The following is a 23,106-nucleotide window of genomic DNA, read 5'->3' as shown; positions in this document are numbered from 1 at the left end:
GTCTTGTAAAGTTTTTTACAAGAGTTTTTTACACGCACTTTAATGACTTTGTCAGTATAACTATGGTGTTTTCTTACCCCGTCCACTGTGGTCAGCCCAACAGTGATGACCTTAACAAGACAGGGCAGTGGTTATGAGGGCACTGAAGGCTTATGAAGTCATGAGTTCTCAGTAGGCTGATATCTGGCCCATCTGTCTGGAATCTTTGACTATTTCTCATATTTATTAAACTTTAATTCACAAAGTAAACTCTGATGAGATTGAATTACAAAAATCAGCTCTGTGAGCCTGTACACTGTCGTCGTCAGACAATGAATGTGACATTCTCATGTTTAGCAGGTGCAATGTTTACCATGTTTTCCATCTTATTTCAGTGTGTTAGCATGCTACCATTGCCAATTAGCATAAAATACACAGGCTAATGGGAATGTCATGAGTTTTTAAGGTACTGTATTTGGTAACAAATCAAAGACAGTGTTAAGGGAACATGAATGTCTGCACCTTTCAGACATTTTACTCTAATCTACAAATATCACCCTCATCTTGGAGATACAGGAAACTTCAATGAATCAATAATATCATTAGGATTAATTATCTGGTAACCATGAATATCTGTACACAATTTGGTACCAATCCATCCAGCAGACGTTGAGATAATTCACTGGATATATGAAAAATGTTGCCTGCTGGATAGGTGTGTCATAGCAAACTATCCAATAGTTGTTGAGATATTTCCACATGGACAAGAAAAGTGGACTGATTAATGTCGCTAGTGTGGATTAAAACGTCATTATTATGGTGAGAAAGTCCTTCAAAGTTTAGGCTGATTTAACCTTTTTTAAACATGCCTGTTGTTGTTCAAAAGCACATCTTATAACCTCTAATACCACCTGCACATGTTGTAGATACTGTAGGTTTTCACCTGACAGCAGTATTATGAGTATAATTTGACACAGATGAGGTCTATTGTTTAACTTAACTCTGGAGTGTTGCCACATGAAGACAGATGCATTGCAGCAGAGTTGTCTTACTGTTTGTACAGAGGTGACGGGTGGACAGAGGTGGCACCCATACACTGATAGGCCTGGATAATATTCAGTTTGTCAGTCTAAAAACTTTCATGCTCCAGCTTGCATAGAAGGCCCCTAAATCAGGTTGCCTACATAGAAATGTAATATGAAGCATATAGTAGATACAGTATCAGTTATGTAATTTGGAAACTCTGATATGTTATCCTACTGAGGTTCATGGCTTTATATTTCACAGGTAACAGCAACAATCATGAAAATAAATCAACAAACTTCAGGGAGCCGTAGGTTGAAAATCTATTTGATTATGTTGAGAGAGTGTTTGACGTTGATATGAATGTTTTCTCTGGAAATAGAGTGGCCTCTTTTAGTTGGATCTTTTTTTCTCGTCCCCTGTTTATCTCGTAGTGGGTACTGGGATCTGGTGGTTTGTTTTCTGTCCAACACACCTAGTTTTACTCCCCATATTTCCACTCCAGTTGAGAAGTTTTTAGCTTTCAGGCGCTCCAGCAGGCTCATTACCTGACTCACCAACTCCCTTGGCCATCAAAAAGCCCCTACTCTGCTTTCCTCATCTCATGTAAAATACTAATTTTCAGACCGTTCTGCTCTCCCCGCCCTGTGCAGCTTTGTTTTTCTAACTGGTATGTAACACACATGTAGCACAAAGGCTGTATCCTTACATCTGTTTGCATGTTGAACCGACACATTCCTCATCTGGCTGCCTGATTCTAGGAATTGCAATAAAGCGGTCAGAACATGGCAATGAAGGAACAAGCATTTAGATAGTGTTAATGAGCATGTAATCACGAATAATTGCCTCATATTCCTACATTTTAGTGATTCTGAAGCTAAGGCCTTTAAATCTCACTTAATACCTCTCTTATAACTTCTCATAATGCTTGTAGGACACAGGCCAGTGGATTACCATAGGTGCTGTTATTGGCCTGGTCAGAGTCCAGCTTTGGGGACTGGTGTTTGCAAAGACGACTTCTCCAGATGTACTTGGAGTTTGTATGCTAAGGCCTTTTCACCCCTTTCATCTGTTCTACAGTCTCCAAAGGTGGGGTCCAGGGATGGATCTGGTCCCAGGGGCTGGATGTGCATTGTGCCTTTGTCAGTGAGAAATGAAACGTCTCTCATGCAAAGCAAACTGCCAGGCTCACATCTGTGAAAACATGCAGCTTATTTGGTTTTGTTGAAATCTCTGAATCGACAGAGACTTTGGCTTTTAACATGTTGGTCTCATTCAGTAGTTATGCAGTTTGACTAGAGCTGCAACTTGATAGGTCATTATTGATTCATCTGCCTTCATTTGATTGGTGAACTAATTATTTGTAAAAAACAAAAAATAAGATACCAAAAACTAATGCAATGAATGTTATATAATACTATTATTACCAAGCTTTTTTGCCTGAAAAATGACATTTGGCATTACATTTTATTTTGATTGAGCTGCATACAGAGTGGACATCTTTTGACCTGCAAGTCACCAAATCAGTGCTTACTGTGTAAATATGGTACTTAATAAGTGGCATAGAAACAACAAACAATGTAACAAGTAGTCAGAACTAGGGAGGGCTCGATGCCATTTTTTCATGTCGATACGATACCGATAAGACAACTTTTAGTATCTGCCGATACCGATATCAATCTGATACAGCCTTTCCCCCTCTCTTAAATAACAAAGCTATAGATAATACATCTGTATGGAAGCACTTTGTTTAACCGTTTAACATCATTTTGTCTAACATCATGAATCAGTTTTGCATTAATAGTTTTGCAAAGTTATGAACACGTTTCATTTACTTTAACTTCTTCTCAAGAAAAGCCCCCCTTCATTTAAATATCTTTATTATGAAGTAGCATCACAGGAAACGTTGTGTTTTACCCAGCAGTAACTAAACATGACTCCTGAAAGAGCTGAAAGCGAACAAGACGGAACAGTTAAACACAGCAGATGTTTGTACAAACAGGACGAGAGAAACTAAAGAGATTCAGTTAGAAGCTACAAAAGTACTGAGAGCTGAACACACTGACTTTTAAAAACATCTGTCTCTCAGGATTGCTGCGCAGACATGAGTTTTGATTTTAGCGGGAGATGGGTGCTTATTACGGGTTGGCTGCAGTTGCTTCGCCCTACTCTGGAGCAGGTCCATCATCGGTGCGGCGCGGCTCAATTCAGCGCAGTTAAACTGGTGATGGAAAAGCAAATCAGCGCGGCTCAGTTTGACTCTGCGTTCCCAAACGTGCTAGTGAAAAACAGCATTGGTTGTTGCAGTGCACTTTTCTTCTTGGCACTCGTTGCCTGTTAAGAAATTCGTCATACTCCTTCCCATGGTGTTTCTGCAAGTGTTTTATCAAGTTTGTGGTGTTGAAGTTTCCAATGGTTAGGCCTGTCACGATAGTCAATAAATCAATTAATCGTACGATAAATTAAAATGAGCTCGATAATTTTGCCGGCCTCGATAATTTCCATTTGCATGCTTGTTTGTTTTTCCTCGTGTCTCTCACTAGATCCCTCTTGTCAGTCACTTGCCTCATTCACACAGCCGTTTGCATGTGGGGATCCTGCGCGAATTCTCCGCATCCGCCTTCGTGTTAAAGTTTCAGATGCGACGAGGGGTGAAATTTCACCTCCGGAGGTAGTACTGTATCAGAGGCGCAGTATTGGCGAACCGAGCCGGCGGCGCGGAGCGAGGGTGTGTCGATCTGATGGTGTTGGTGTCTGATAACTGTACAGATCCTTCACTCAACAAAATAAAGATAAATGTCCCACAAAGCAACGTTACAGGACCATACCACAGTAACGTAGTAACTGGTCGTGTCTTTGGCAACTTATATGAGGAAAATAATATTGCAGTTATTCGTGGAGAAGTGTCTGTCAGCCTGTCGGTCCAACCGACTCTTCGTCACATTTCTGCCCGAAAAACAGCGTCTGTCCCTGGCAAAAAACTTTAACTCACCTTAACTCAACTTTTTGTTGTTGGCTGACGGTCAGCACTCCTGACTGAGACTTAATGAACTTAGTGAACTCCGCGAGTGAAATAGTCAGACAGCGTCCTGTTTACTGATGGCAATTATGCAATTATGTAAATTATAGAAAAACGTAACTTTGTCACTTTCCAGGATGTTTGGTGGGTCAGGATCTCAATCACAGTACATTATAACAGCATCATAAGATTGTAAACAGACAGCTGGTACATGTTTAGATTAACAGGAGGACACGGGGAAACACCTTGGAAAAAAACACATACGTCATCATCATCACGTGTACCGTCATGCCTCCGCATCACTACAGACAATGGTGCTAACATTGTTGCTGCAATAAGGAATCTTGGCTGGCCACAAGCTCCATCTTTATTTACTTTGGATATTTAAAATGTCTTCTTCACTTTCCAATGTTAAATATTCTTTAAAAATTAAGGTTTATTGATCTTTGAAAGGGTTGCATTATTATGCCATTATCATTATATTAGGTGAAAAATGGTCTCAAAGCGACAATATTATTGTTTATCGCAATAATTCCTAGGGGAATTTATCGTCCAGCAAAATTTGTTATCGTGACAGGCCTACCAATGCTGCTGCCACCCCTTGAAACACTTGCATAAATTCCAATCAGCTGTTATGCTCTTTTTCTTCCGTTATTCAACGCAGATGACATAATGAGAGTCTCACTCAAGCTCGCTCCAGCTAGTCACGTGACACATGCAGCTCCTTATAAGGCATGTTGCGCATAGTTTAAGCATTTATGGGAGAGTTTAGGCTAATAAATCGGATCAGATTGGATTTCACCCCCTCAGATATCCGATCCAGTTATTTTGGCCAATATTTGACTGATACCGACACTGAATATTGGATTGGTGCATCCCTAGTCACAACAATAACCCACATATAGTAATGCAAGAAACTGTACACTGCAAAAAATGCTCTAGATAACTTACTATACATTATACAATGACTCAAACCTGGATTTTAAAAGCTCTCTTAAAATTCCCTGTCAGCTGTATATCAAACTATAATGAAAGTTTAGGTTATTCCATTCAAACTTAAATCCTCTTTGGTTTTCATTTAGTCACACCAACATTGACCTTAACCTCAGAGACCTGAGGGTCATCGTGCTTTGGGGGGACTGTGTCAAACAATGGAACAAACCTCTGATGGATGGCCTGGATTCCCCACACTGCCCTCATGTCATCCACTAAACATGAGAAGCTGATGTTACACTACCTGCAGGAGCTTTCTCATTTGGCTGTTTAATGTCTCAAGTTCAACACCTGTCAGTGCATTAAAGATTTTAAAATGAAGATGAATATATGACATTGGTGACATCCGCAGTCTGCATAGTTTTGATGTGCAGAAATACCTCCAAGCTCTACAGGGCTATAACCATATCATTAGTGCTATTCACTCCTGCAAAAACAGCAGGGAATTTGACCTGAGGGCATGTTCATTGCTCCCTCCACTTCCTTTGGAGTGCTCTGATGAATTTTTCAACAAGCAGTTTAGAAGCAGACCAGGACAAGTGTTGACTGGTGCTCCTCTATGTTCTCTTCCCCTCAAGGAACATTGTCCTGAGGAAACTCTGGCATTGTCCCGGGGAAGCTGTTGTTGTGTTGAAAGCTTTAGCGAGTCGGTAAGCATGGTCGTTTTTCATCATGGATCCATTGTGTCGTAAAATGCAATTCAGACATTAACAAAAAATATTTGGATTAGCTTGACCCCTGGGTCATACTTAAATATTATTCATCCCAAGAGGGGAAATGAGAAAATGTTCCAGGGGGCTCTACATAGTCTTGTGCAGAAAATTAAGTTTATTATTCTTAGATATAAAGTTTCTTTTCTTTCTTTTTTTCTTAGATCTTTTTATAGGCCTCTTCAATTGCCTTGTTATGGGGTTTTAGTGTTGTTTTATGTGAAATAAGTAAACTTCTAACTAGAAGTATGTATCCCTACCATACCATTCTAGGTTGATTTGGCATCACCCTTGGTTAGTGACAGCAAAAGCAAACAGCCCTTAGGCAGATACTGTTTCAGAAAAACAGCGGAAACTGAAGGAGCTAACAATAGCATAGCAAAACACAATCAGACAGTTTCAGTAAAGAAGACAGTCAATAATCATTCTTTTGCCATCAGCCATCAGCAATTTTCCACAACACATCTCCCATCACTCACTGGGAATCCTTCATGTGTTGGGACGCAACTTAAATCTTGATTAATGGTATTTTTTAGAGATGTTCCGATACCATTTTTTCCCTCCTGATACCGATTCCGATACTTATGCTGTGGGTATCAGCCGATACGAGTACCGATACTGATACCAGTGTGTTATAAAAAATTATATATATCATACTACGCCTGCATGACTGTGATATGATTATCAATGTGGTAAAGCCTGGCTCAGGTTAAACCCTTTGTAAAACATGAATGAATACAGCAAATGAAAGCCATTTATTTTTAAAAAGAATAGTATAAAGCCGAATTCAGCACAGAGCAGACAGGAAGTCAGACACGAAATAATAACATGACATCCGGTTAATTTTCAAAATAAAACACTCCGTGTTGATACAAGCACAAAAACCTCAAATAAGAGACAAATACGCGCTCTTCTTCTAATCCTTCAGTCGGAAACACTTCGTGTTGTTGTGTTTATAACACATACATATAACTGCGGTCATGCGTGATTATGTAATCATTGCGGGAATTCCTCTGTTTCGTAACTCCAGCTGATCGGCGGAGCTGCACTGTGGCGGACTCAAAACACAGCTGGTGGGGGTTGGCGGACGAGGACGACGGAGCCAAACCGTACCGGAGCCGTAACGCAGCGGACACTTATCCGGTAGAATCTCGGCGCTAACGGAGCTAGGCTAATAAATTACGTGGTATCGGATCGGTGCCTGGACTCCAGTACTCGCCGATACCGATGCCGGCATTTTCGGCAGTATCGGAGGCATTTCCGATACTAGCATTGGAATCGGAGCAACTCTAGTATTTTTCCAGGGTGGCAAAGTAGCCACTGGCGTGGGCCCACTGAATGGAGGCTGAGTCCTTAGCGGCGCTAAGCCCGTTGCTGTATATCTTCCCCTTCCCCCTTTTCTTCTTTAAAATGTGAATACCACAAAATACATTTTTTTTAAATAAATACAAGCCATATATCATTCTATCCAAAAGCCAGGCTAAAGAGGTAGGTATCAAGTATAGGTTTAAGGATTTGAACACTTTCAACTGCTTTTCAGATCCTCGGGAAAACTGTTTCAATAGCTCTGAGCATAAAGGGTCAGTGCTTTAAATAGGCCTATTTCTTTGTGAAGAAGACAATTTGAACCTCATCCAAAGAATTTAAATCCCTAATTCCTAATTGAATTGTCTCAAAACCAATTGCACCTTGATAGTGACAAAGTGAAATTTTGAAACAGTAGTTCACAAAATTAGTAAAATACACTAAATCAAGTTGTGCTTCAGTAAGTACAGCTAAATCTTTTTTACAGTGGCATGTTTTTTTAGTTTTATCATACAGGAACTAGGGATGGGCAATGATTTTCAATTATTCAAATAGCCATTAAATCATAAATAATCGATTAGTAAATCATGTCTGAAAAAATGTTCCTTTGTTTTACTGGCGCCTTCCGCACGGGAGCAGTATAGCATTTGATACGCTGTGTGATGGGCCGACGTTAGATGCCACCGTAGAAGAAGAAACAAGCAGGAGCCATGGAGAGAGTACTGCAGCCGTCAAAAAGTTCCGTGCGGAACTATTTCAAAAAAGCAAATGAAACAGAGGTGCGGTGAAAAAAAAGCAGCACAGGAAGTTTTTGTGTTTTTTACTCCAGAACTGACTGATTAGTCGCTTTGGATAACCACTGTAAATACACATAGGAAGAGAGCCAGTCTCGTGAGCTTGGATGTCATTCCAATGAGGGACACATGCTGTAAGATTTATTTAGTCTAGAAAACATACAAAAAATGGAATATATGCCCATATTACCAATGGGAGTAGTCTGGACTAAAACAGGCTGAATCAAAATTTACTTTTCCAGAAGTTCACATTATATTGTACATACAGTATAACTTCCTACTGCCACAACTCTGGTTTCAATCTCTGTCCAGGTTTCTCTTGCTCCTATAGCTGTGCCTTTCTAACATCATTCCTCTTAACGATAGTCACTGTAATTCTCCCTTCAGCGACCACATAGTTCTACTTTTCCAGATGAGGAAATGTTGTAGGGCCCATATCTACTGTGTCTTGTGTCCTGCACCAGTCACTGGGCCTTGTTACATACAGGCTAACAGCATAGCTGTTATATCCATTCAGTCCACCTAATTCCCTCTGTGTCCTGCTTTGGGCTATAGGCCCAGTTAACAAGCCTGTCTTCACACATACACAGATTTAACATAAGCTCACTATATCCTCTGTAATGGACACCTCTTGAAATATTATCCCAACATCGGATCTCTTGCTCTCTGATAGCCTCGTAAAGTCAGCAGTCTGAGACAGTACTGACAGAAGGTATTTCCATTAGCGTGCTGCATCTGCGAACGTTTCAAAATCTGCTGTTCACTTAAAGCTTAGTGTGGCACTAGGTGTGCTCATCGCTCAAAGCTTTGTTGATGACTGACTGATTGAGATGTTTAGGAACACGGTTTCTTATGTTTCCTGTGTTCACTCCAACTTTCCATCTCTCACTTCCTACTTATCTGGGCCGGTGATTCCCCCCTCGTTTTTCCACCAGGGCAGGTGGAAGTCTTTAATCTTCTGCCTATTTGGGCTGCCCTCTCTACCACAACAGAGCCCAGTAATTGTAGCAGCACAATAATTGAGCTATCTGCTGGTCCGTCTCAGACTATTAGAGTAATGTGATCCCACCACAGGACAGCATGGCAGCCGTCTCTGCTTCCCCTGATTAAGGCTGGTGGAGGTTGGCCAGACCAGGAGGGTCTTTGATTTGATTTAGATTGGAGGAAGGATGTCTTATCATGTCCCTGTGGTTATCGCTGCGGTAACCAGCCACCAAAACACACCGGTTCTCCTCATATAGGCATGCCTTCTTGCAAACAAGTTTAATTTTATAGTGAGGTACACAACATTTAGAAAAGGGTACACCTCCACTACTACTTGACTCATAAGCAATTACTTGTGTTTGTTTATTTTACATATTACTGATTTGTTGGGGCTAATGTGTTAGCAAACAGGTTTCCACTTACACATCCAGCAGTCGCATAGCAAATCTCTGGTTTGGTCTCAGCCAACTCCTGAGAATGTGACTCTTTAACTGTTAAGTGTTCTATATTCTTCACTAGCTTGTTGCTAATGTTGTCCGCCCTTTGCTGCTGGGCAGATAGCGTACGCTGGGCTCATCTGAAAACAGCTTAACTGAAGACTGAACCATGCAGTAAATGTGACATCAAACCAAAACTATAAGTTAAATGAGGCTGAAACGCTCCATAAAGCTGGTGGTCAGCCGGTAACTGTGTCTAATTAATTCTCTCCATACAGCAACTGTACTCCTTCAGCTCACAGCGTGCAAGAATCACTTTGCTAAGACTGCATACTGTCTTGAATAAAATAGAAACTGTCTGTGTTTAGGAAGGAAACCTGGCCCTACTGATCAGCTCATAAAATCAGTGTGTCATACACAAGTTCTGGTAAGAGGTGGAAGAACATGCAGTGTTTGTGTCCCTTATCAGTGACCCTCAGCGGTCCCAACATGCCAGGTCTTACCCTTGCTGACTGATACAGCTGCCTCACTTCCATAACCAATCCCACTGAAGGGAAAATCTCAATAGAATATTTAGTTTTTAGCTATAAGGCTATGGCATTCATTTTTCTTAAAAATGCAAAAGAGGATGTTTTAAACAACAATGCCCCTCTGTCATTAAGTGTGAATGTAATAACTGTACACCTCTAATGTAGTGGCCTTATCATAATATAGATTGTATGTAGTAAAATTGTCAAAGATGTGGTTTTGGACATTTTTAGAAACAATTCTCCTCTAGCATTGTATGTTATTGTTTTTCTAGTCACATGACTTGTACATATAATTTTTGCTCATTTATTCTATAATTAGAATAATAATTTTAACTTCAATAACTGGCATTTCCAACACAACCATTTAGTCGATGAATCTATTAGGCAGAAAAATGCCTAATTTGTAACAGATAATCAGATGAACAGATCATTTGCAAAATGATAATAGATTAAGTAATTTTGGACCAAAAATTACTGTTGTTGGTCCAAAATCAAATCACTGGTTACATTTTGTTAAATATGATGAAAAATTAAAAGAATTATTAATCACTGCCTGCACTATACCTGACTGTAAAAAGGTTATGTAAATGAGCAGAGGGGTATGTTCTTCATTTAATATAATGTAATACAAAACTGTGTAGTCGGCCACAGCCCAAATGACACATAAACATGCATACATAATGGATCTCAAACTAAAATATAAATTGCCAGTCTAAACAATGACCTGTTTACATTGTCTTTTGGCCAGTTACAACTAATTGCTGATTGATTGGTTACATATTTGTCCTGACCCTTCTGTCTTATACAGAACCTGGCTCCCGCTTTATCCTGCAGGCTAGTTTTTCCTGCTTCCAAATTGCCTGGGATGGACTGAGTTAGAGCTGGGTGTTAGCCAAGCCCAATAATTAATTGCTGGATCTCCAGCAAGTCACAAAAATAGAGGAAGTATAGACCTGCTTTATTCTGGCCTCATGCCATTCTCTATTGTTGGCTCATGGTGGACCTGAGCTTCGGTACCTACTGTAACAGTCTGACGTAAAGTCTGTAAGCTGCTTTCATGCTTCACTGATGTCTGAGCCAAAAGAAATTAGTACAATCAAGAGAAGTGTGTCCAAGGCTCGATACTTTGGAAGTCCTGAATGTGGGCTGTAGTTGAGAGTACAGCTTTCTTTTTGGCCTCACTCTGCTCCTCAACTCAAAAGTCATTTCCAGAGAAAATCCAGTGTTCATGTTCACGCTGAAGCATCATCTGTCTGGAATGAGATTATTTGAATGCAGCACATTCAAAGTTTTCTTTGTTTCAGTCATGTAAAACACTTTTTTTAAATTGTGGTTTTAAATTGTCCCATCTGTTAAATGTTTCAATGAATCATTTTTCATCGCGGTCAAAGCAATTTTTATCAAGAATGTATGACTGCATTGTAAGACCGTATTCTTTTCTTGAGGCTAATAGTTGGGTACAGTCTATAGATGATTTATATGCTGCAGTTACTGAAAAGTGATTGGATAGATGCCGTGTACAGCCAACAGCTATAGTGGGCACAATGTGTTGTTTTTCTTTGTGGGGGGGATAGCCTCACAGCTATCCAGTCCTGTGTGGAGGGGAACGTCTGTAAAATGGTTATCAATGCACTGTGATGCATCTGAATTTTTTAATTTCTATACATGATTTATTTTTTCTGACTGTTGCTGCTTTTGAAACATAGCATATTTATAATGATCCATGATTACAATAAAGAGATAAATTTACTTCCACTATAACACCCAGAAGTAATGTATAGCCCAGCCTCACAAAAGTTTTATAGGCAATCATAACTTTGAGAAATGGGTTTGAAATTTCAGATTTTTGACTTCTCTGTATCACTGTCTTTCAAGGGAGAATTGCAGTGCATCTAAGAATTGATTTTTTCACCCCACCCCCAGTAATCATAACTGCGTTGCTTGCAGAGCCTGGCAGAGGAGCTGAAGTTTGGACCTGCACGTCAAACAAAACAAATAAATAAACAAATGAGTTAATGAAAATTCCTGTTTGGGCTGAAACTAACCATTAGTTTCATTGTCACATGTTGGATATTTTCTAGATTAATCAATTAATCTTTTGGTCTGTTGAAAGTAAAGTAGAGTGAAAATGCAGAGCAACGATAAATTAATGTACTAATTGGGTCTGCTCTACTTCCTTCCTTTGTATATTGAAAATCTGAATATTTAGACAAGAACAAGACATCTGTGCTTGTTTGCATGTGTGCATTCAGAGTCAGTGACCGAGTGTTGCTGGCTCTCTTAGAGGTAGAAATCATGGTGATTGATGGAATACATGTAGCTTCATAGTGCAATGCAGAATGCATGAGAACCATATGTGTGTCTCATAATCAAAACCAGTTTTGAAAAGATCATATGTTTGAGTTACATAATCCTGTCTGAGAGTTTTTTCCCAGATTGTTAACCCTGCATCGTATTTGAAGTGTAAACATGTACAGTTCTAGAGGATCATCAAAGATGAGAAAGTTGTTTAATCACTGTTATCTAAAACTGACTGTTATTCATTGTTAGACATCCATTGTAACCACCCACTGAACCATCTTAAAGTGTTTTACATTTAGGTGAATAAAAGTAGTTCTGGCAAATAATACTTGTAGTAGCGATTGAAGTAGAGTAACTTCTATCACTGTGGCATTTTTACTATTTGGCTGCATGTGTCTCTAGAGGCTTTTGTGTTATTGCATATAACAATGGTGGAGCATGATTAAGGCCTCCATTTGTTACACAGATTGTTGCACTCTCGCTCATCAGAAAGGGACTGAGGAGAATTATGGACAGGATCGACATGTCAGGATAATGCAAAAGACAAAATGCTTCCCAGTGATCACGCACAGCTATTGTTTATGTTTGTCATTTTCAGTCCCTGATGCAATGTTTTCTGTTTGTGCTCATCTCTCTGTGTTAATGTCTTTGGCTGGTGCTTGTTCTTTTAACACTTAGAAACAGTTGCCCATGTAACATATGGTGATATTGTTATTATCACAGGCTATTATATTGTTGCAAAAATAGTGCCATATGTGAATGCATTCAGTCACTGAATCCAGTTTAAAGGTATGTAAAAAAAAAAAAAAAAAAAAAAAAAAAAGGGAAAGGAAAGAGCGATTTCTACATACTAGCTACAGAAACCAGGTGGCGTGGGGTTCAGTGTTTAGGCCTGGGTGATGTGGCTAAAAAGTGTAGTAAGTGTGTAAGTTTCACATTTTCCGATATTGATAATTATTGATAATTTTCAATGACTTGTCCTATTTTTATCATCTTTAAAGACCTGCAGAAAAAAGGTTAAATTGAACCTCTTTGTTTTGAATATAACCACTTTAGCAAGGCAGAAAGGTTAATAATTATTTTAACACAACAATGAAAAACACAAATAAATAAAAATACTGCCATACCAGCAAGCTGACCTGCTCTTTTTAATTCACAATTTTCTCTCCGTCAGCACTAATTTTCTCACTCTGGTGTTAATGGGTTGTTAGTTTTTCTTGTGGTTGGTTTGTAAAACACTAAGCCAGCAGTGAGGTGGATTGTAAGTCGCAGTTGCCCCGGTGATCACGCCGACCACCGCAGCTGCAGTGACTCTGGGCTCATAGGCAGAGAAAGCAGGCCAGGTGTACACTGTATACTTAATTTCCCTTAAGCGTTTGTAAAGACTAAAAAAGGAGCAAAGAGAGAGAGTGAATACTGGAATTATCAAGTGGCTTAAATGGTAAAATGAATGATATTGTTGCTCAATAGCTGATGTGTAAATAAGCAACTGTTGCTGGAAGTTCAATATATCATATATTGTCTACATTATGTTGACAGCCTGTTTTCACTGCCTCCAAAGTGACCAAAAAATTAGTTACTGCAGGTTTAATCCTAGACTGACCAGTACAAAGTATTACAGGGTTGTATCATGTCTTGTGATCAGTTTAGTTTGTAGATGACAGTCCAAGCAATGGTCTATACATTACAGTATATGGCATTTGTTGTCTGAAGTTTGTTTGCTTCCTCTGTTTTTTTGTTGTTGTTTATTTTGGGGGTCCAAACCGAAATATCGAAACAATAACTTGATGGATGAAAACTTGGTTCACACATTCATGTCATTTTCATGATTGGCAGAATGGCTGTAGACTCTTAACTTAGTGCTCCAAGTGAGATGGTCCGGTTTTTCAGTGAACTTGATTTGATTTTATCAAACAAGCATTTCCATTTTACTTCAGTCCAACTAATGAACAAGCAGAAGAAACTATAGCATAGTTCACTGAATGTCCACTTTAAAGACAGCCAGTTCACTTATGTTAGTGTTAGTGTTACAGTGGACATTTCTTCAGACTGCACAAGAAGACAAAAATAAGTTTGTCTGACTCTGGGTAAATATGACAAATGACAAAATTATCCAAGAAGTCCTTGCTGTTCACACATTTCCTCTGATCCAGGACTCAACATCTGTTTTTCTTTTGCCGGAAACAGAACAGGCATGACTGGCAGCCCCTCTTTACCCCCTCCCCCATTGTAATGGCTCTATCCTTTGATTATAGTGTTGGGGGAAAAGCACACGAGTATTTTCCTAAGTTTCCTTGAGGGCACAGCGTTCACATATGAAATGTTCTTTCATGAATACTCCCGCACAAGTGAGGCTCAATAAAGATCATCAGAGTATTAACAGCAGTAACTGTGTGAGAACATTTTCCAGTTCCTGGAGGTATAATTACAGCTTATTAAGATATTGTAGCATCAGCAGTCCCACACATCTCAGTATGACAGTGAAGTTTGTGGATAGTGTGATTGATGTTGATGCGATCATTATGGTTCACTGCAATTTGTAGATTGTTGGACGCTTGTGTAATTGTGGGTCCAAACAACGGCTGATATGGATTATTTTCAGCCAAAATATCCATTATGCTCCTTCACGCATTTTCATCACATTTTGTGATTTATGGTGATATGTGTTTTTTCCCTTACTGACAGCCGCATAACATGACAATTCAGTGTTAAATCAGGTGCCTTATGGAAGCTCACTGCATATTACATTGATGTTTGTCATGTGTGTCATACATATGAAGCATTGTGTTAGTTCAGGCAGACTGCTTAGTTCGCCTTTGCAAATACCTGATTGACATCAGGCGCTTCATTCAGTCTTCACCATCAGTATGTCATTCACTAGCTGCTTGGCTACCAGCTGAAAATAACATTAATTATGTTCATGAAGGTGCACGGAGAGTCCATCATAACCTCAGACTCTGCTGATACCTTCATCCGACATCAATTGCTGCCTTTCCCCTCTCAGAGCCCATCCATTTTGTTTCAGCCCAAAGTGAGTCTCAGGGACCAAGCAGACACAATGTGTCTGCTGTCATCTTACAGAAAGCTTCTTTAATGTAACATCTGATCCTAAATTAAAAAACAATAATTAAGTAGCTGTCAGACCTTTACTACAATGGAGAGCATGTCCCATCCCAATTAATTTAAAGAAACTTAGAATTACTCAGAAGTAATGCTGCATTTCATTGTACTTGAAACTTGGAAAAAACAACAAAATGCAATGGAGAGGCCATCCAAGTAAATAAAGCATTATTTTTTTATTCAAACTGTAAAAAACAGAATAAAGAAAAGACATAATTTTGATACAATTACCTTACCAAGTACCTTTCCCCTCAGTAGTAGTAGCAATACTCAGCTGAAGTACCTGATTACATGTATTTACTATTAACTTGTTGAGTTGTCACATTAAACTGCAGTTCTCTGTTTAACACTTCATGTCTCTCTGAACAGAAACTGTCAGTCCTGCTGTGTGTTTATCTTCACTGTAAGCTATTAGCTCCGTTAACTGTTAGCTCCCTTAGCCAAACACACCACAGGACTCTGTGCTTACTCCCTGCTAACAGCTAACCAGCTCTCCCCCTGCCGATTTCAATACGGATTTGCAGTGCCCTATTGGTTTAAACAGCATCAACATACTTGCAAAGTACTGCCGGCAGGCCATTTTTGACTGAGATTATAATGGACCAGTATGGGCTCTGTTGCTCAGTTCAGTTTGTCACTTACTAAATGATAGTGTTTTTGTCCTAGGTAAGTTTGCTGACATCCACAACCAGGGGATGGCAGCACGCTTTTATTCTCGAGCCCCGCTTGCAGCACACCATGGCATTTTAGCAGCAAGGAGAGAAGATTTTTCGCATGCTAATCTGACCGGCTCTTCTGATGGGCCTTTACAGAGACCACCAATCAATTTATACAGCTATATCCACAGATAACGATTGACCGATCAATATTGTGGCCGATCAATAGGTGCACCCTTCTGTTAAATCAGCCACTGCAGTTGCTTGTGAAATGTGACACTTACAGACTTACATACAGTCATTTTGCTGTGGGCGCCATTTTTTCCAAACAGATGCACTGTAATCCATTTAAATCCGAATGCATTTAAATCATCTGATGCTTGTGTTTTAAAGCCCACCTATGGTACCCGTTTGGAGAGAGCTAAATTAAACAAAATAACATAAGGAGAGATAGTGAGAGAGAGATATCACAGCTGAGGTGCTGTGAGGACACACTACTGGGAAATCTACCATGAGTAATGACCAAATTCAGCTTATACTTAATACTAGGGCTGAACGATTTATCGTTTTCTGATCGAAATTGCGATTTCAGACAACGCGATCGTGTGATTGCCAAAGCTGCGGTTTTTGCAGCGCTCCTGACTGACCCAGGATCTGTTGTGTCAACTATTTTACACATACATGCCGTCTCCCTACCATCCTGCCAAGCTCACCAATCAGAAGCGGCATGCTACTCGTGGACAGGTCACGCTAACCAATCAGTATTAACCTGCTCCTTAACGTGTTCTGAAATGGCTTCAGCTGGACCAGAAGCGGAGTTAGGGGATTTAATCCCCAAGAAAAACAGCACATCGGTCATTTGGGAGTATTTCGGGTTTGAGGCTGCAGACATGCACCAGAAACAGGTACTGTGCAAAACCTGTCGCGCTAAAGTTGCAACATCTAGCGGAAACACAACCAATTTATACCGGCACTTGAAAAATCACCACAGGCATTTGCATGACGAGTGTATGACAAAAAAGTCCAGTGAAAAGTCCAGTGAAAATGATACTCAGGCCCCCTGTAGCAAACAGCCTACAATTACAGCATCTTATGCCAGTCTAACAGAGTAATAGCATTTAATGTTACTGTACATTGTGAATATTGCACTGAAGCTTGATTTGAAGGAAATCCTGAATAAAATTGAAATCGCAATATCTGCCAGAAAAATCGCAATTAGATCTCTTCCTAAAATCGTTCAGCATTTTCAAAACTGATGCCCACAGTGCGCCATAGGAGCTTTAAAGGAATGTGCTTCAACTGAGGTGCATCAGTTATTGCTTTCAGTGCGTGTGGGCCATTAGATAGGAAGTGGAATTCGGGAATACCGATTCGGAAATATCAACTTTTGACTTGAGTGGATTGCAGGATAACTCAGTCTTTCTGTTTATAATCTTAAGGCTCAAGCTAAATCCACCAAAACAAAAACAGGCCCCAGGGTTTGTTGGGAAGGATCCCTCGAGAAGACTTCAGATAACTGTTTCCTTCGGCTGAGTAGTCCTCCTTATAAAGACTGAACTAACAATAGAGTGGGACCACTCTAGCATCTGCTGTCATGCTGTGCATTTTTGATACTCAAATCAAATCATCCCGTTCTTAAGCAGAATTCACTGACGTCTTGCTCTGTGTCTCTGTTTAGAAAACAGCATTAGCAGCAAATTATGAGATTAAAGTCTGAAGCTGAACTTCACAGATGTTCATCATCTGTGTTTCTTGTGGCTTGAGATGAATGAAAATGTCTATCCTGTCTTGGATATTGTGCGTTTGATCCCCTTTTTAAAACTTAAATACTAACATCTTTTTTAGCTACTTAGCAAACTATTTGACCTCACATCCCTCACAACTGTTAACTAAAGGTTAAAAGTGCAAAGCAAACCATTATTCAAATCATTTCTTCTCACTAAGTGGTTCTCCTCCATATATCTTTGAGGATTCCTGGAAGGCTGGTATGTTGGAATTTTTAGTGCGACACCAGATATGCTCCCTCAGTGCCATTCCCCGGGGCAGCAGAGTGTGACCGCACAGCTCTCTGTAGACCAATGATTTGTCTGGCACTGCTGTTAGGATGAGTGTGAAGAGCAAAATGGTCTCTGAAGGGCTGACAGACGAAGATTCATTTATTAAAGTGCTTGAGAGGAGTAGGGTTTTATCTGCTTGAGCAATCCCATATCTTTGGAAAAAGTCCTAAGGCCATCTGAGATGTGTTCATACTGTAGTGGTTGAATCCCAGAGGTTCATGTTTTAGTGCTGCTATTGTAATCTTTAGGCACCTTTTGCTCCTGTGCATTACTTTAAAATGAATGCTTTTTAGTTAAAATATTTTTCTTCTCTTGCATGTTGCCCAAATGCACCTTCTTTGTCAATCTAATTAATCTAAGCACTGCCTCTTACCTAATGACCTTCACATTTAACTTTAATGATCTCAGTTAGTTCCCAGGTTAGAGGGTGCACAACAATACCAGTCTTTGAGTGGTGACTCAATTTCTCCAAATACAATAAAGAGCTTTATTTGTAATCCTCAAAAGGAGTTGTTAAAGCACAGGATTAGTCAACAAAGCCCACCTGTGGGCAGGACATGACGAATGGCACTTTACCTGCACACATGGAGTAAAAGTTAAGGAGTCTCCTAATACCAGTGAGTGAGTGAGTGGTACAACAATGTCTTTCGCTGTCGGGCACTACAAATAGAAATTTGTAGCTGCCCTCTGCCGATTTGAAAGGTAGTGGCCCCGTAAGTGGTTTCCGCCTTGCAATAATTCCGTCAGTGGTCTGTTCACAGCATGTTAAGGTTTTTCCTAAGTGCCAGCAGCGCTGCAGATGTTTACTGCCTGGGTCCCCTAATCCAGGAACATTGCTGAACCAACACTGAATGGCCAAATGTTTGTGGACACCCAAACATTACACCCTTTACTCAGGCTGGGCAGTCCGGACAATAAATAAAGTCGCAATCTATTTAATTGGAATCACGATCCAGGGTCCAAATTATGATCTTTTCTCTGTTTTGAATTCCTCCTCAGACTATAGCCAGACTTGAAAGAGCCTATAAACTTCTCCATTTGTACCACTAAAACATACATTACTCTAAATTAGTTAGGTATAGTGGGATATTTTAGTGTTTCACACTAAGTCCCCAAAAATAATGCAACACATTTCATTTGACTTTAATTGCATACGTTTCCATGCACATCCATATATGCACCCGTATCCCAACATACCTAACTGATATTGAGTAGTGTGCACTGCATCAAGAAACTTTTTTTTCACAAGCTCCTCATCTGCCATGCTGCTAATTATAATTCATGTTGCATTATTTACAACACAGCACCCAAGGAGGAGCTTTCTAGTTGGCTGCATCATTCTCTTGGTTTGTTCAAATAGTATGGATCTACTGGTCAATGTTTCCAAACACAAATAAGTGGACATTAAATATGGCAATACCTACAATTCCCCTGGAAAAGGCTTTCCAGAAGATGAACTGTGGCAAACGATTGGGGCTTCAGCTCCCATAGGTGTTGGATGGAGTTGAGATCATGGCTCTGTGCAGGCAAACCATTTCTCTATGGACCAGGTTTTTATATATGAAGGCATTGCCATGTTGAAATCAGACAGGTTCTTCCCAAAACTGCTGTAACAAAGCTGGAAACACACTATTGTCTAAAATAATTGCATGCTGTGGTATTGAAATTTCCCTTCATTAAGGCCTATCCTAGGGCTTTATGAAACCAGCATTATGACTCTCTAACCCTTGTGTGAGGCTGCTACTTAATAAGATAGATGAAAGATGACGTTCTCTCTGTCTCTCTGTCTGTGTTTGAAATTAAATTTCCATTGAATCACTTTGACGTCTCACTAAATTTTTAATGAAAACAAAGCTAAAGCAAATGCTTAAGATACTGTCACACACATCCAACAGCTGATTCTTTCAGCTTCTGGTTGTCACACAGATTACACACAGAATTAAAGGTGCAATTTTATTCATATAAATCACGCTTGTAAAAAGACTTTCGAGCACACATTCATTAACATCTTGTCAGTAGGCCTCTCCACAGAAACGGCTCGGCCTCTAGAAAAGGCCCAGTGAATGGGCCCTCCCCAAATCTGCTTTCCTCATATTAACGTGTACAAAAATTACTCTTAACATTTTTGGGAGAGGTGGTCTTCATTATGAAACAGGCTACATTTTACTAAAGCAATGATGATGGCAATGTTTATTTTTCTCTCACTAACTCTCTCACTACAGATGAGGTGAACATTCTAGAGGAGATTTCATTTCAGCTGTCGAACAACAGTAACGCCTCTATGACTGTGGATGACAGCAGGTGTCCGGTCCTACAGGTGGGACAGTATTCCACCTTGGCTCTCCCTCTTCGACAGCTCCTCACTGATGGGTACATTTTCATCTATATCTCTTAACCTCTTTATTAATAGTCTGTCACCACTCTATGTAAAGTTAAAGCTCTTGGTACACTTTACTTTTGGTCACTGGTCATTTGAAAAAGTGCTGTCCAGTCAGTCAGCTGTACATGCTCATTTCCTGCCCACAGTTATAACTTTAAAATGCCTCATGTTGATGTGTGTGTCTCTGTTTTTGTTTAGGTTTGCAGATGAGTTCAGTTTGCTGGTGCAGCTGCGGAGTCCTCAGAAAGACGAACGCAGTGTCTTCACCATGCTCAGCCCTGACAGCCACGTTATGCTGCAGCTGCGCATCAGTGCTAATGCTGTCATCTTCATAGGAACACAGCAACGACACTACGAGTGAGCCCACTTCTTCTTTTTTTTTACATACTTCAAAATCAAAGTTTAGAGAAGAATAGTGAGTATGTATTTTGTGCTGTTACACCTCTTCTGAAGATTTAAGAAGCTTTTATTCATGATTTACTGGCTAAACTTTTCTCAAAAGCTTTTTACTTTTATGCATTACTCATCATCCAAAAAATCCACATGTCAAAAGGTGATTACAACATCCATTTCGGGTAATTGAGAACTATTCATGCCCATTCCTGCTTCTTGGCATAAACCTGCAAATCGGTCTGTAAGACAAAAGAAAGTGCTGTGGCAGTGTATTTGTTTGCAGCATGTGTATTTTTTTAAATTGTGTTTTGCAGTCTCTTTGCTAAAATGATTTATTAGGCGTCTCTTGGCAGGTTTTGCCTCTTCATGAACCACAGAGCTCAAAGCAATTCATCACTGCAAGACAGCAGACGGAACTGGGCCAAAAGATAGACACACGTAGATACTGTACTTATCATGTATTGTTGGTACATGGTTGATATTATTTTTTACCTAGTTTTTGCTTTAAAGCAGCATGTCTGTCAAGAATGTTCATTGGTAGCCTCCACCTCCAAGGTTTGATGTCCTGTAGAGGTCAAGCAGAGAGGACGCTAGTTGGTCATTTAGTCCACTGTGTAATATTTTATGTATTAAAGGGCGAATTCCACTGATTTGACTCATGCTAAATCTTTCTATTAACAGATGTTGGGAAGCACTACTGCATATGTTAAAATAAACAGATGGATGAAGCCGTTTGCTGCTTTAGTGGGAGCTGCATGAAGTCTAAAAAATTTAAAAATATGAATTATTAAGACACAACTTAACAAGTAATGTCACTTGATTTGGTGTCAGTTGGATATGAAAACTACAAATTTGAAAATGAAACAGATCTCGGGGTGTGTAGTTGCTCCTCATCTCTTCTTGAGGCTAGCGACTCGAGGCTTCATTAGCCACTGCTTGCATAACACACCCAAATCTCAGACCAAACTGTTGCACTGTGGGTAATGTATGCACAAAAGACATTATCTCTGTTTCTGCTGCATTGATTTTTGATAGTTTCTTTTTAAACTGTAGTGTTACAATATTATACATCTTAAGCTAAATTGGTGGAATAAACTCTTAACAATGACGATGAAATTACTATGCATAACATCACTTAAGACTTGTCTCCAGCTATTCAGATCTATAAAGGTTCTTAACCTGTTTTAACTCATTATTTGGAGCACATTTATTGTATACTTTAACATGCTACTGTTTTTATCAATGCAGCACTGTGAACACACTGTACTCCACCTGCCCAGCACCAAAGCACAGATGGCCAAAATTAGAAACTAGCTGGTAGGGAAAGTGCTAAATTTAGCAGCTAAGGAGCCAAAATTCTTTCTCAAGAGCTGGTGCAGTTAACTCTTTGCTAACACATTTGTATAACATGTTTATATGATGATAAGCTGTTTAGGTATATGTTTGTTGACTTGATGTGGAATTCTTCTGCACCCAAAGTGAAGAAATCCATTAATGGAGCTTTTATTGAAAAGATTTAATCCAGATTCTCGTCCATATCATGTATGTTCGGTTTGTCCAGAAAAATCATTTAAATTAAACATTCTCTTTGACCTTCCACCTGAACCTGGAAATCTGGAAAGAAAGACACATGATTACATTGTGACCCATGTGTCACTCTGTCAGGTTCCCAGTCAGCAGCCTGTCAGATGGAAAGTGGCACCATGTGGCCATCAGTGTCTCTGCCAAGCGGCTGGCGCTGTATGTTGACTGCTCTTTGCTGGAGAGCGTGGACTGGGTGTACCACGGCCCGGGAATCAGCACTGATGGACTGCTCATGGTCGGAGGCATCATTGAGGGTTTTGAGACTCCATTTGAAGTAAGAGACTCTGCAACTTTCTTTTTCCTTTTTCTATTTGTATCTGAACATAAAAACCACCCCGCCCTTTAGACCATCACATAAAATCATGAACCCTACACCCTATCACCAATTGAGCGAGTCTTCCCATCCTTTCTTTTTCAAAATTCCCAGAAGCTGAATTTATCTACCTTTATTCTATTAACCTCAGGTCAGACTCTCAGCTGACTTTCACATTTTCTGAATGGCCCTTGTTGGATTTTAAAATTGGTACTTTTAGAATTTGTTCATGTTGTTCTATGTTGCATGTGTGTGTACTAACAAATTATATTACCAGATGGATATGCTGTAGCAAGCTGATATATTTAAAACAAATGTTCCTTGGTAGAAAGCCACATGTGTGTAGTCCAATTCAGTCCAAAAAGGCAGAAAAGACATGATTGCTCATCCTTGTGGCACACAGACACAGACAGACAGACAAACATGCGCACACTGGGGAAAGAACACACACACACACACACACACAGGAAAGAACACACAAGTAGATATTCCGGGCCCTGTGGCCCCATCCGACCACATTCCCTTTCA

General features: G+C 39.8%; 1 protein-coding gene across 1 annotated transcript in view; it reads left to right on the top strand.

Annotated features, from left to right (window-relative positions):
• The window catches only part of LOC311274580 (uncharacterized protein), a 109,208-nt gene that overhangs the window by 16,307 nt on the left and 69,795 nt on the right, over nucleotides 1-23,106 (top strand). The window contains exons 2-4 of the mRNA XM_084382384.1: nucleotides 20,131-20,278; nucleotides 20,487-20,645; nucleotides 22,347-22,539. Of these exons, the coding sequence (XP_084238510.1) occupies nucleotides 20,131-20,278; nucleotides 20,487-20,645; nucleotides 22,347-22,539 (500 nt within the window). The remainder of the gene's footprint in view (nucleotides 1-20,130; nucleotides 20,279-20,486; nucleotides 20,646-22,346; nucleotides 22,540-23,106) is intronic.

The sequence above is a fragment of the Pagrus pagrus genome (assembly GCF_965226575.1).
Source record: "Pagrus pagrus genome assembly, chromosome: 19".
Taxonomy (NCBI): Eukaryota; Metazoa; Chordata; class Actinopteri; order Spariformes; family Sparidae; genus Pagrus; species Pagrus pagrus.
This window is presented reverse-complemented; position numbering and strand designations above follow the sequence as displayed.